At 44.0% G+C, this 12,949-nt stretch overlaps 1 protein-coding gene across 2 annotated transcripts; it reads right to left on the bottom strand.

Moving 5' to 3' along the window:
* Positions 1–342: 342 nt before the first annotated feature.
* Positions 343–11,182, bottom strand: LOC106584151 (guanine nucleotide-exchange factor SEC12). 2 transcript variants are annotated; one of them, XM_014169075.3, is made up of 10 exons: positions 10,983–11,182; positions 9,772–9,948; positions 9,362–9,551; positions 8,744–8,997; positions 8,560–8,640; positions 8,294–8,421; positions 6,628–6,801; positions 1,328–1,400; positions 1,065–1,224; positions 343–963 (listed from the first exon to the last, which is right to left on the bottom strand). In XM_014169075.3, the coding sequence occupies exons 2-10, from the start codon at positions 9,904–9,906 to the stop codon at positions 869–871; spliced, it is 1,290 nt and encodes a 429-aa protein (XP_014024550.1). In that variant the 5' UTR covers positions 9,907–9,948; positions 10,983–11,182; the 3' UTR covers positions 343–868. The 2 variants fall into 2 exon arrangements, with proteins under 2 accessions (XP_014024550.1, XP_014024560.1); XM_014169085.3 differs by having other exon boundaries at positions 8,744–8,994.
* Positions 11,183–12,949: the final 1,767 nt, after the last annotated feature.

The raw sequence follows: 12,949 nt of genomic DNA, 5'->3' as shown, positions 1-12,949 counted from the left end.
AAAGGAGACGATTAGAGATACTATACAGGTACCTTCAGAGCAGAACTCAAATTGCCAGGTCTTTCAACATTGGAAATGGAGCTAAAGGGGAGTCCACAAACACAATTGATTTAGTTTTTCTGAAGGTCATGATGCCGTTGCCTGGCCTGCTTTCCAGTCTGGGACTAACAACATGAGATAGACCAAATGTCTATGATGCCAACTAGTGGACAAAGCAGGAAAAACAGGCCTCACTGGAAATTGGTACAGAAAATCCATACACAGAAATGTTATCCAACCAACTTGCTAAAATTACAAGTGTGTGTTTATGTATGCACAGGAAAGATGGAAACTGAGAAGAGCAATGATTGAAGTATATTTATAATTTTACATTATTTCTTAAATATCTACGATAAAAATGCCCAACCCCTTGCACATTCGTGATGATGTAGAGCTGAAGCTGAGCCCTTAACTCCCCACCATGGTAGAAAAGCAAAAAGAAGATTTACAGATTAAGATTTTTTTTGAAATTCTTATGTCTCACATTATTGGGGGTGGAAGGAGCACAGATGGTTCACTGGGGAGGGGGGGGGGGCAGTCCTGAAATCAGGGCAAGGGGTGACAGGGAAGGATGGGGGATACAAATATTGGTTAAGGGTATAGTAATTGATGCAGGGAATCTTGTTGGGTTAAGGGTGAGTAAATGGCTCTAGTAGATGTAGTCCAGGTTGGGCAAGTGTGGTAAGATGGCTCTAGGTAGGAGATTGATGCATGTTCCAGGATTGAGTGGTGTCAGGGGGGTTCCTCAGGAGGTTGTTGTTGAAGATTGTAGTGGTTGTAGGGCAGTCTGATTCTTTCCTTCTCCCTCTCCTTAACTCCCCGTCAATGTCTAAATGAATCCTGGGAAGAGGTGCTGCAGGAGCAGGACGGCTCCCACCACCATGAGGCCACAGAAGAACAGCACCAGCCAGATAGGGAAGGATCCTGGGATGGTGGAGATGCAGAGAGAGAGAACAAAGGAGGGTGAGGGAAAAGACAATACTACTCACAATGCTAAATCAATGCTACCAATTCAAACCACTTACTTCGGTTGCGTACAGTGTGCATCTGACAGCGGCAGTCCACAGCCACACTCAACATGGCTGCCTCGTTGTTCCCTTTGAGGCTCTGGCCTTTGGGAGTGTCAGGCAGGAAGGCCAGATCGGTCACCACAATGCCGTGGGACTCCTGCACATAGTACAACTTCTACAGAGACAATGAGACAAGATACATAGGGAGTTACACAGGGATAAGCTAAGGCAGCTAATTATGTGTGTGTGTGTGTGTGTGTGTGTGTGTGTGTCTCTACCTGTAGTGAAAAGGCGATATAGATTGCTACTGATCCCGTCACTGTCCCAAGGCCAAGAAAGGTTCCAGAGTCACTGTGGGACACAGCGAGAACAAAAAAGAGCCACTGACTCTGGTTAACAGGGAAGAACAAATATCTAATACAAACCCATTTATTCAGGGCTAGGTGGTATACCCTATTTTAATATATACACTGCTCAAAAAAATAAAGGGAACACTTAAACAAGACATCCTAGATCTGAATGAAAGAAATAATCTTATTAAATATTTTTTTCTTTACATAGTTGAATGTGCTGACAACAAAATCACACAAAAATAATAAATGGAAATCCAATTTATCAACCCATGGAGGTCTGGATTTGGAGTCACACTCAAAATTAAAGTGGAAAACCACACTACAGGCTGATCCAACTTTGATGTAATGTCCTTAAAACAAGTCACAATGAGGCTCAGTAGTGTGTGTGGCCTCCACGTGCCTGTATGACCTCCCTACAACGCCTGGGCATGCTCCTGATGAGGTGGCGGATGGTCTCCTGAGGGATCTCCTCCCAGACCTGGACTAAAGCATCCGCCAACTCCTGGACAGTCTGTGGTGCAACGTGGCGTTGGTGGATGGAGCGAGACATGATGTCCCAAATGTGCTCAATTGGATTCAGGTCTGGGGAACGGGCAGGCCAGTCCATAGCATCAATGCCTTCCTCTTGCAGGAACTGCTGACACACTCCAGCCACATGAGGTCTAGCATTGTCTTGCATTAGGAGGAACCCAGGGCCAACCGCACCAGCATATGGTCTCACAAGGGGTCTGAGGATCTCATCTCGGTACCTAATGGCAGTCAGGCTACCTCTGCCGAGCACATGGAGGGCTGTGCGGCCCCCCAAAGAAATGCCACCCCACACCATGACTGACCCACCGCCAAACCGGTCATGCTGGAGGATGTTGCAGGCAGCAGAACGTTCTCCACGGCGTCTCCAGACTCTGTCACGTGCTCAGTGTGAACCTGCTTCATCTGTGAAGAGCACAGGGCGCCAGTGGCGAATTTGCCAATCTTGGTGTTCTCTGGCAAATGCCAAACATCCTGCACGGTGTTGGGCTGTAAGCACAACCCCCACCTGTGGACGTCGGGCCCTCATACCACCCTCATGGAGTCTGTTTCTGACCGTTTGAGCAGACACATGCACATTTGTGGCCTGCTGGAGGTCATTTTGCAGGGCTCTGGCAGTGCTCCTCCTGCTCCTCCTTGCACAAAGGCGGAGGTAGCGGTCCTGCTGCTGGGTTGTTGCCCTCCTACGGCCTCCTCCACGTCTCCTGATGTACTGGCCTGTCTCCTGGTAGCGCCTCCATGCTCTGGACACTACGCTGACAGACACAGCAAACCTTCTTGCCACAGCTCGCATTGATGTGCCATCCTGGATGAGCTGCACTACCTGAGCCACTTGTGTGGGTTGTAGACTCCGTCTGAAAGCACCGCCAGCATTCAAAAGTGACCAAAACATCAGCCAGGAAGCATAGGAACTGAGAAGTAGTCTGTGTTCCCCACCTGCAGAACCACTCCTTTATTGGGGGTGTCTAGCTAATTGCCTATAATTTCCACCTGTTGTCTATTCCATTTGCACAACAGCATGTGAAATTTATTGTCAATCAGTGTTGCTTCCTAAGTGTGATTGACTTGGAAGTGTGATTGACAGAAGTGTGATTGACTTGGAGTTACATTGTGTTGTTTAAGTGTTCCCTTTATTTTTTTGAGCAGTGTATATATCAGTATTGATGCAGACCAGTTTGAGTTTTTACTTTACCTTCTGTAACGCTATTTCAATGTTTGGTTTGTTAAATGTGATACACCGTTTTTATAGTTTACTCCGCTGCTTGAGTGGTCTCTCTCCCCAAGCTCTGCCCCAGGGGGGAATTGTTGTTAGATAACGAGATGTTTGCCGAGATCCTTTAACTAGGCAAGTCAGTTAAGAACAAATTCTTATTTTCAATGACGGCCTAGGAACAGTGGGTTAACTGTGGGTTAACTGTCTTGTTCAGGGGCAGAACGACAGATTTTTACCTTGTCAGCTCAGGGATTCGATCTTGCAACCTTTTGGTTGCTAGTCCAACGCTCTAACCACTAGGATACCTGCCGCCCCGTTCACTCTTCAGTCTGCATGGTCAATGCAGGAGATGCAACAATATGTTGATGACAGCGACCCTGCTTTCCACATTGCTTATTAATATAGGTGTTCTATAAATACACTGTTTGTATCTTACTGTCTGCAAACAGCTAGTTTCTTTTCTTAGAAAGTTGTGGATAAAAATTGTGTTAGCCACTAATGATAATCGCTAGTTAGCTGGATAGCTAAAAAATGTACTGAGTTAGAGCAAATGTAGCTAGCTAATACAGCCTGACACCAGTGATGGTGTAGGCCTAAATCAGCATGTCGTTATCAAGGGACCTAATGTTTGGCAAAAACAATTCCCCACACCAGTACACCACCACTGACACCAGGCAGGATGGGTCCATGGATTACGTTTACATCAAATCCTGACTCCGCAATCAGCATGACGCAACAACATTCGTCAGACCAGGCAATGTTTTTCCACTCCTCAATTGTCCCATGTTGGTGATCGCGTGGCCACTGGTGCCGCTTCTTCTTGTTTTTAGCTGATTGAGTGGAACCCAGTGTAGTCGTCTGGTGCAATAGCCCATCCATGAGAAGGCTTGACGAGTTGTGCGTTCCGAGATGCCATCGCACACCACTGTTGTACTGCGCCGCTATTTGTTTGTTTGTGTTCAAGATTCTTGCCATTTTCCTTCGACCTTTCTCATCAACGAGCTGTTTCACAGGACTGTTGCTGACCAGTGCAACAAACAAACATCCATTCTCGGTAAAGCCTAGATAATATCGTGCGTGAAAAGCCCAGGAGGGCAGAGATACTGGATCCGGCGTACCTGGCACCGACGATCATACCATTTCATACCACGTTTTTCACAATTCCTGACATTTAATCCTAGTAAAAATTCCGTCTTAGGTCAGTTAGGATCACCACTTTATTTTAAGAATGTGAGATGTCAGAATAATAGTACAGAGAATGATTTATTTCAGCTTTTATTTCTTTCATCACATTCCCAGTGGGTCAGAAGTTTACATACACTCAATTAGTATTTGGTAGCATTGCCTTTAAATTGTTTAACTTGGGTCAAACGTTTTAGGTAGCCGTCCACAAGCGTCCAACAATAAATTGAGTGAATTTTGGCCCATTCCTCCTGACAGAGCTGGTGTAACCGAGTCAGGTTTGAAGGCCTCCTTGCTCACACACGTTTTTTTCAGTTCACACAAATTAGGATTGAGGTCAAGGCTTTGTGATGGCCACTCCAATACATTTACTTTGTTGTCCTTAAGCCATTTTGCCACAACTTTGGAAGTATGCTTGGGGTCATTGTCCATTTGGAAGACCCATTTGCGACTAAGCTTTAACTTCCTGACGGATGTCTTGAGATGTTGCTTCAATATATCCACAGTTTTCAACCTCATGATGACATCTATTTTGTGGAGTGCACCAGACCCTCCTGCAGCAAAGCACCCCCACAACATGATGCTGCCACCCCCGTGCTTCACGGTTGGGATGGTATTGTTTGGCTTGTAAGTCTCCCCCTTTTTCCTCCAAACATGACGATGGTCATTATGGCCAAACAGTTCTATTTTTGTTCCATTAGACCAAAGGACATTTCTCCAAAAAGTACAATCTTTGTCCCCATGTGCAGTTGCAAACCGTAGTCTGGCTTTTTTATGGCGGTTTTGGAGCAGTGGCTTCTTCCTTGCCGAGCGGCCTTTCAGGTTATGTTGATATAGGACTCGTTTTACTGTGGATATAGATACTTTTGTACCTGTTTCCTCCAGCATCTTCACATGGTCCTTTGCTGTTGTTCTGGGATAGAGTTGCACTTTTCGCACCAAAGTACATTAATCTCTAGGTTCTCTAGGTGGTCCCATGGTGTTTATACTTGCGTACTATTGTTTGTACAGATGAACGTGGTACCTTCAGGCATTTGGAAATTGCTCCCAAGGATGAACCAGACTTGTGGAGGTCTACACGTTTTTTCTGATGTCTTGGCTGATTTCTTTAGATTTTCCCATGATGTCAAGCAAAGAGGCACTGAGTTTGAAGGTAGGCCTTGAAATACATCCACAGGTACACCTCCAATTGACTCAAATGATGTCAATTAGCCTATCAGAAGCGTCTAAAGCCATGACATCATTTTCTGGAATTTTCCAAGCTGTTTAAAGGCACAGCCAACTTAGTGTATGTAAACTTCTGACCTACTGGAATTGTGATACAGTGAATTATGAGTGAAATAATCTATAATCTAATGTAAACAATTGTTGGAAAAATTACTTGTGTCATGCATAAAGTAGATGTCCTAACCAACTTGCCCTAACTATAGTTTGTTAACAAGACATTTGTGGAGTGGTTTAAAAAAAAAGAAAGAGTTTTAATGACTCCAACCTAAGTGTATGTAAACTTCCGACTTCAACTGTAGGTCACTCGTTTTGCCCATTCTAACGTTCAACCGAACAGTAACTGAATGCCTCGATGCCGGCTTTATATAGCAAGCCACGGCCTTATAACTCATTATCTGTAGGAGCAATCCAATTTCCGTGAACGGGGTGATGCACCTAATAAACTCTCCAGTGAGTGTAGAATTAGAATAATCATTCTATTTCCATGATTATAACAGTTCACCCAAGTGTTTTGATCTAAATCTCAAGTCAAATCACAATTGCAATATTTAGATAAAAATAAGGCCTTGATTTTTTTTGCATATTGTGCACCCCTACATGGCATTGTGGAAATTCTGTCAAATTAGATCAATTTTTGGTCTACGTTTGATTGTACAGACTAGAGAAAGACCCTTTGAAAATAACTTATAATGTATGTGTAGCCACCCTAGGATCATGCACAACTCGAAACAAATTTAGAAATGTTATTATTCAACAACATAAAATAACATAAAATGTGAAAAATAGTGATATATTTTGCCATATCTCCCAGCCCTACATTTATGATACAGTAACGTCAGAGAAATACCCGCAATGAGCAGTTAAGCGACCTTATCAGATATTAACAAATAAGGCTCTTTCTCAATTCCTCGCATCCTTTCTGATTTTCCTCCTCGCCTTCTCAAAATGCATTGGAAAAGAAGGTCTGAGGGGAGGGACATTCTCCAATACGGTTCAGAAGGGGGCAAGGAAATAGGATGCAGGTAATCAAGGAAAGATTAATTGAATCCTAGGTATCCTCTCCATCCTTCCTCACCTGACAGCTAGGGTGGAGATGACCTCAGTGCCGCAGGGGTTCGTCAGCATGGGTAGGAAGTTCTGGCCGTCCCATTTAGAGAGGTAGCATTGTGGAGGTTTTCTGTCTCGTTTGTGGGGGATCTGGACAGTGTAGAGCCTCAGGGTGTCTTTCTGGTCCTCGACTTTTCCAAACCTAAACGGGAGAGCGAAAAAAAAAAAAAAAAATTCAGGACCTCGTCTTTCAAAGATAATTCGTAAAAATCCAAATAACTTCACAGATCCTCATTGTAAAGGGTTTAAACACCGTTTCCCATGCTTGTTCAATAAACCATAAACAATTAATGAACATGCACCTGTGGAACGGTCATTAAGACTAACAGCTTACAGACGGTAAGCAATTAAGGTCACAGTTATGAAAACTTAGGACACTAAAGAAGCCTTTCTACTGACTCTGAAAAACACCAAAAGAAAGATGCCCAGGGTCCCTGCTCATCTGCGTGTACGTGCCTTAGGCATGCTGCAAGGAGGCACGAGGACTGCAATGTGGCCAGGGCAATAAATTGCAATATCCCTACTGTGAGACGCCTAAGACAGCACTACAGGGAGACAGTACGGACAGATGATCGTCCTCGCAGTGGCAGACCATGTGTAACACCTGCACAGGATCGGTACATCTGAACATCACACCTGCGGGACAGGCACAGGATGGCAACAACAACTGCCCGAGTTACACCAGGAACGCACAATCCCTCCATCAGTGCTCAGACTGTCCGCAATAGGCTGAGAGAGGCTGGACTGAGGGCTTGTAGGCCTGTTGTAAGGCAGGTCCTCACCAGACATCACCGGCAACAACGTCGCTGGACCAGACAGGACTGGCAAAAAGTGCTCTTCACTGACGAGTCACGGTTTGTCTCACCAGGGGTGATGGTCAGATTCACGTTTATCGTTGAAGGAATGAGCGGCACACCGAGGCCTGTACTCTGGAGCGGGATCGATTTGGAGGTGGAGGGTCCGTCTTGGTCTGGGGCTGTGTGTCACAGCATCATCAGACTGAGCTTGTTGTCATTGCAGGCAATCTCAACGCTGTGCGTTGCAGGGAAGACATCCTCCTCCCTCATGTGGTACACTTCCTGCAGGCTCATCCTGACATGACCCTCCAGCATGACAAAGCCACCAGCCATACTGCTCGTTCTGTGCGTGATTTCCTGCAAGACAGGAACGTCAGTGTTCTGCCATGGCTAGCGAAGAGCCCGGATCTCGATCCCATTGAGCACGTCTGGGACCTGTTGGATCGGCAGGTGAGGGCTCAGGCCATTCCAGTTCAAGAACTGGCAAATCTGGTGCAGTCCATGAGGAGGAGATGCACTGAAGTACTTAATGCAGTTGGTGGCCACACCAGATATTGACTGTTACTTTGATTTTGACCCCCCCTTTGTTCAGGGACACATTATTCCATTTCTGTTAGTCACGTCTGTGGAACTTGTTCAGTTTATGTCTCAGTTGTTCAATGTTGTTATGGTCATACAAATATTTACACATTGTTTGCTGAAAATAAACGCAGTTGACAGTGAGAGGACGTTTCTTTTTTTGCTGAATTTATGTGGTATGCTAGTGGGACCAGAGCCATTTGTCAGTGATGTTTCAGGATATGTGAAAATTCGTAGGAGAAAGGGGTATGTGCTTGCCTGCAAGACATATAGCGGTATGACTTTGCTGCTATCTGAGGCATCTTCTCATGCCAACAGAGGCTCATGGCCAGTTGGTTGCCACTCCATATACTGCAGGCAAAGTCCCGGCCCACCGTCACAAGTTGCTACACAGAAACACAAAATAACACACACAGGTCAGAAAATACTTACCAGTTTAGCTTGCACATGTTTATAACCTCTTTATTAATGTGATTCCAACACAGACAGACATCGAGGTCATATACTTATTAGCTGGTTAGTACCTTGTTATTCGGACTGATGTCGAAGTCTTCAATTTCCCCCTCATGGGCTTTGAAGTCCAACTTCTCTTTTAAGGAGGGGTACTGGTGAGAGAGCAGCGGCATTACAGTCAAGCTCAAAACCTGCACAGTAACAACTGGGGAGAAGTCTCAACATGGCGGACATTTTGGCATAACTTAAACTCACCTCCCACACTCTGATGTGTCCGTCTGTTCCGCCAGTCAGTAGGAGGCTGAGATCAGGACTGAACCTCACACACTTCTGGAGGGGGTCCTGGGGGTTGAGGTCCGACTGCACCTCCCCAAACGTGTCAACAGAGATCTGGGTGGTGTTATCCTTCATCTCGGACACATTGCCCCTAGCAGCAGCAGCTCCCTCACTACCCTTACCCCCTTTCCCAGCTCGTCTCCTAGCTGCGCCCTGCTCACTGCCACCCCCTGCTGGAAAATAAGGGGCATAGTGATGTGTTAATGTAAGGCAGTGTTGCCCAATCATTCTCTTTGGGACCCAAAGGGGTGCACATTTTAGTTTTTTTCCCCCTACCACAAACAAACATGATTTAAGTAATTAAAGGCTTGATGATGAGTTGATTAGATGAATTAAGTGTGCTAGTGCTAGGGCAAAAATAATAATGTGCAGCCCTTTGGGTCACCAGGACCAGGATTGAGAAACACAGATGTAATAGATGAAATGTAAGATAGGAATGACATTACAGTAAATGTATCTGTAAAGATAATTTGAACTTTGTGTATAAAAAGGTTTATAAAAGGGAATGGCAGGTTTTTGGGGGTGTTCCTTCCTTACCGTCTTTGGCTGCGGCCTTTCCCCTGGTCTGGCGTTGTCTGAAGCGCATGAGGCTGCATCTGCCGTCCTGCCCTGCGGCGATCACATCCCCGCCTATTGCCAGGTTCATAGTGGCACGCGTGTCTGTGTCATGAGAGTGCACCAGGGTGGCACAGTGCTGGTCTCCTACCAACTCCAAACCCAGGAAGTGCTGAAAAAGACAGTCACGACTTAACTTAGCAAATACTGTACAACATTACTCAGATTTAATTCGATCAAAATAAATGCTGAATCACACGTCTACAATGTTTCTGCATTTTCACACTTACAGAATACATGCAATGTAAAAAGGTGTGAAAATACTAGAAATTGAGAGATTATCCCCATAGAGCTGAACCATTACATGGTCACTTAAACATTCAGTAGCTTACCACTGCATTCTTTATGCCCGTCTTGGAAGCGCCTCCCCCTCCTGCAATGATCACCCATCCTGTTTTGGGGTCGACTTTGATTGTGTAGAGGGGGAAGGGGGCCCTATACAGGTCTGGCATCCTCCATTTGCCCATGGCTCTTGAAGGAATCAATCCACTTCACGGCAAATTCCTTGTCTGTAGAAACAGATGCATGAGAACTCAAAATACAAGTCAAAAAACAATCATTACACAATAGTAGCTAGATCCCTGCTTTTAGCAATGCTGGTGTACTTACATACACTAGCGTTGTTTTCAATTGTATTTGGTTGCACAAAACAGTCCATGGGAAGCCAGAAGTTAAATACAATTTTCAGACAACTTAGGATGTTGCACACCCTTGGCTGAATGCGGTTTGCAACATCCTAAATTGTTCCCGAAAATGGTGGTGGACAATTGTGTATTAAGACATTACACATATTTTTCCTGTTTTAGAAGATACTGACCCTACGTGTTTACACTGAGCTGCACTGAGGGCGGAACACAATAATGGTTACATTAAAACACTATGGAGTCGGGGTGCGATATGGGTCGGAAAACATACCTCAATGCAGGGATGGGATATGCCACTGTACTCCAAATTGTACCTTTATCCATACTGCACCATTGAGAAGATTGAAATACTGCTAGTTTTCCTGGGAAACTGCTATTTTCGGCTTCATGCTAGCTGAAGATAAAGTGAAGTTTTCTGGAAACTGGCAGTATTTCAATCTTCTCGGTGGAGCAGTGTGGATAAAGGTGACATTTGGAGTACAGTGGCATATCCCATTCCTGAAATGAGGTACGTTTCCCGTCCCATATGTCGCGCCGACTCCAATGTGTGTTAATGTAACCATGATTGCGTTATGATCTCAGGTGTAAACAAGAGTAACGGTTGGGATGGTATCTTCTGCTGGCAAGCCTAACGCGCTTGCTACATCGTTTACTAACTAGAACAGGTTTTGTTATTTTAATGTTAGCTCGCTAAACATCCCATCGCGAAAGTCTTGTTAGCTAGCTAGCTACCTAACTTGAAATCTTAGCAATTGTCACTGCAAAATAAATCTGAACAAGACCGTTTATCTAGCTAGCTAACTCGCCATCTAAGCTTTTAGCATGCCAGCCAACCATTAGCTACTTGAGCATGAATGGTGTAGTGGATGCCAATATATTTGAGGTCTTGCAAACTCCACCTGTGTACTCTGCTCCGATTTCTCTTCTGATGTCAATTAGTTGGCTATTATTCGCATTATGAGCTGTCACTGGCCGCACATATCTAATGAAAATAACGCTCAAGTTGCTAGCTAGATAGCCAACTTGCTACTTCCCTACAAACACGTCAGCAGCGTGCAATCTGCGCGATCACGTCTTAAATACGCCCCTGTACGTACACTGTCAAATATATTTTTTTAGAACTATCGCTAGATAGGGTGTGGTCTATCGTTTCCAATAAAAGAAAAGTAATCATAGTGGGCAGTGCCAAGCACGACCTAGCGAAATGCTATTGGTGCGTTCCAGCATTATTTGCATATTTTCGTTAGGGAACGCCTACTCTGGGAAGTGCGCGTGCGCAAAAACTCAATTCGCCATTGCTTTACTAAACAGCGCATTGTTATACATTTATTTTTATTTTTGGCAAAGGGTAAAGTCTACAAAACTTGGTCCACTCTGTTCGTAACATATTCTAGTTTGGGGAACAGAAAACTGTATTAAGATTGAATGTTTAATCGATGAGAAGATTTGCAGAATGTTGGCCAAAAATCCATCTCACTCAATCTTTTCCCACTGCCAGCCACTGGGTTTCCTCTAAACCATATTTGGTGGTGAGTGGAAATACCAACCGGATGCTTCAGATTTATATATCCGGTGAAACATCTATCTCATTGTTCTGTGACACTGTATTGATTGAACTGTATAGTTGTTTTTTCTAAATACAATAAACATTTTAATAGCATTGCAAAGCAAGAGCCAAATATTTGCAACACATGTTTTACATAGATGTATTACATTTACATTTTAGTCATTTAGCAGACGCTCTTATCCAGAGCAACTTACAGTAGTGAATGCATACATTTCATTTCATAGATTTTTTTTTTTTTTTCCTGTGCTGGCCCCCCGTGGGAATCGAACCCACAACCCTGGCGTTGCAAACACCATGCTCTACCAACTGAGCTACAGGGAAGGCTACATAGATCTATTCTACATAGATCTAAAACCTTCTGCAGATCATGGACAGCAGAAAATATTTGCACAGGCCTATATTGGCCAAACAATGTATTGATAATAACACTTTCCTTGTGCAAATAATCTGTTTCTTCTTTGTCCTCTGTGGCCAATGCCATGGGAAACAATATGCACATCTGATGTCCTATTCTGATTCTGCCCAACAGGGTAATTCAAAGAATTACAGTGTATCGGCTTAATCACATGAGAGGGATGATGAAACAAATGGTCTCACGGGGGGCCAGCACAGAAAAAAAATGTATGAAATTGTATGAAATGTATGCATTCACTACTGTAAGTCGCTCTGGATAAGAGCGTCTGCTAAATGACTAAAATGTAAAAAAATGTAAAATGTCTCTCTAAAACAATCATGCATTCATAGTGATACTGAGAGAATGATTGTGATATTGTTATAGGACAATGTTTATTCTATGAATCTAGAGAAAACATGATGAGAGACATGGTTAAACACAATAAACAGGCTTAATTTGTCACTCCCTTCCCTGTCCCATTTGTTACTTGGAAGAGATCATTCTGAAAACCGGACTTGTAAAATCCGCTTTAGTAAAGCAATCAATTGTTATGCCTCCGAATAAAATCATGACATTACATAATCATCTGTCAACTGTTAAAGGATGTACCCTAATCCATTGCCTCCCATAACCTGTGTCTAATTTTGCACACCGTCGTCATCTGTCCTACCTCAGCCTTTGCTGGTGCTAAAGAGCACTCGTTTAATAATTATTGTTGGCTGTTCTCTGGGGAAATCTGTCTCTCCAAGGCAACATCAGTCTTGGAATCCAGCAATTAATGAATCACTTTCACAGAGAGGTTACCTACAAGCCTCATCTATTCTCAATTGGCTGCATCACTCTAGGCACATAACGGTAGCGGTAGGTTAATTCTCAATGATTAGCACAGCTTCAAAAATATGTTC

The sequence above is a fragment of the Salmo salar genome, chromosome 02, assembly GCF_965601325.2.
Source record: "Salmo salar chromosome 02, fSalSal1, whole genome shotgun sequence".
NCBI lineage: Eukaryota > Metazoa > Chordata > Actinopteri > Salmoniformes > Salmonidae > Salmo > Salmo salar.
The sequence above is the reverse complement of the archived record's forward strand: the minus strand, read 5'-3'. Positions and strand labels throughout refer to the sequence as shown.

Coding starts and splice junctions, on each gene's coding strand:
- LOC106584151 (XM_014169075.3), bottom strand. CDS start 9,906: ATGGGCAAATGGAGGATGCCAGACCTGTATAGGGCCCCCTTCCCCCTC. Junction 8,998..9,361: donor AAAGGCCGCAGCCAAAGACG/GTAAGGAAGGAA, acceptor CTTATTTTCCAG/CAGGGGGTGGCAGTGAGCAG. Junction 6,802..8,293: donor TACCGCTATATGTCTTGCAG/GCAAGCACATAC, acceptor TCTCCCGTTTAG/GTTTGGAAAAGTCGAGGACC.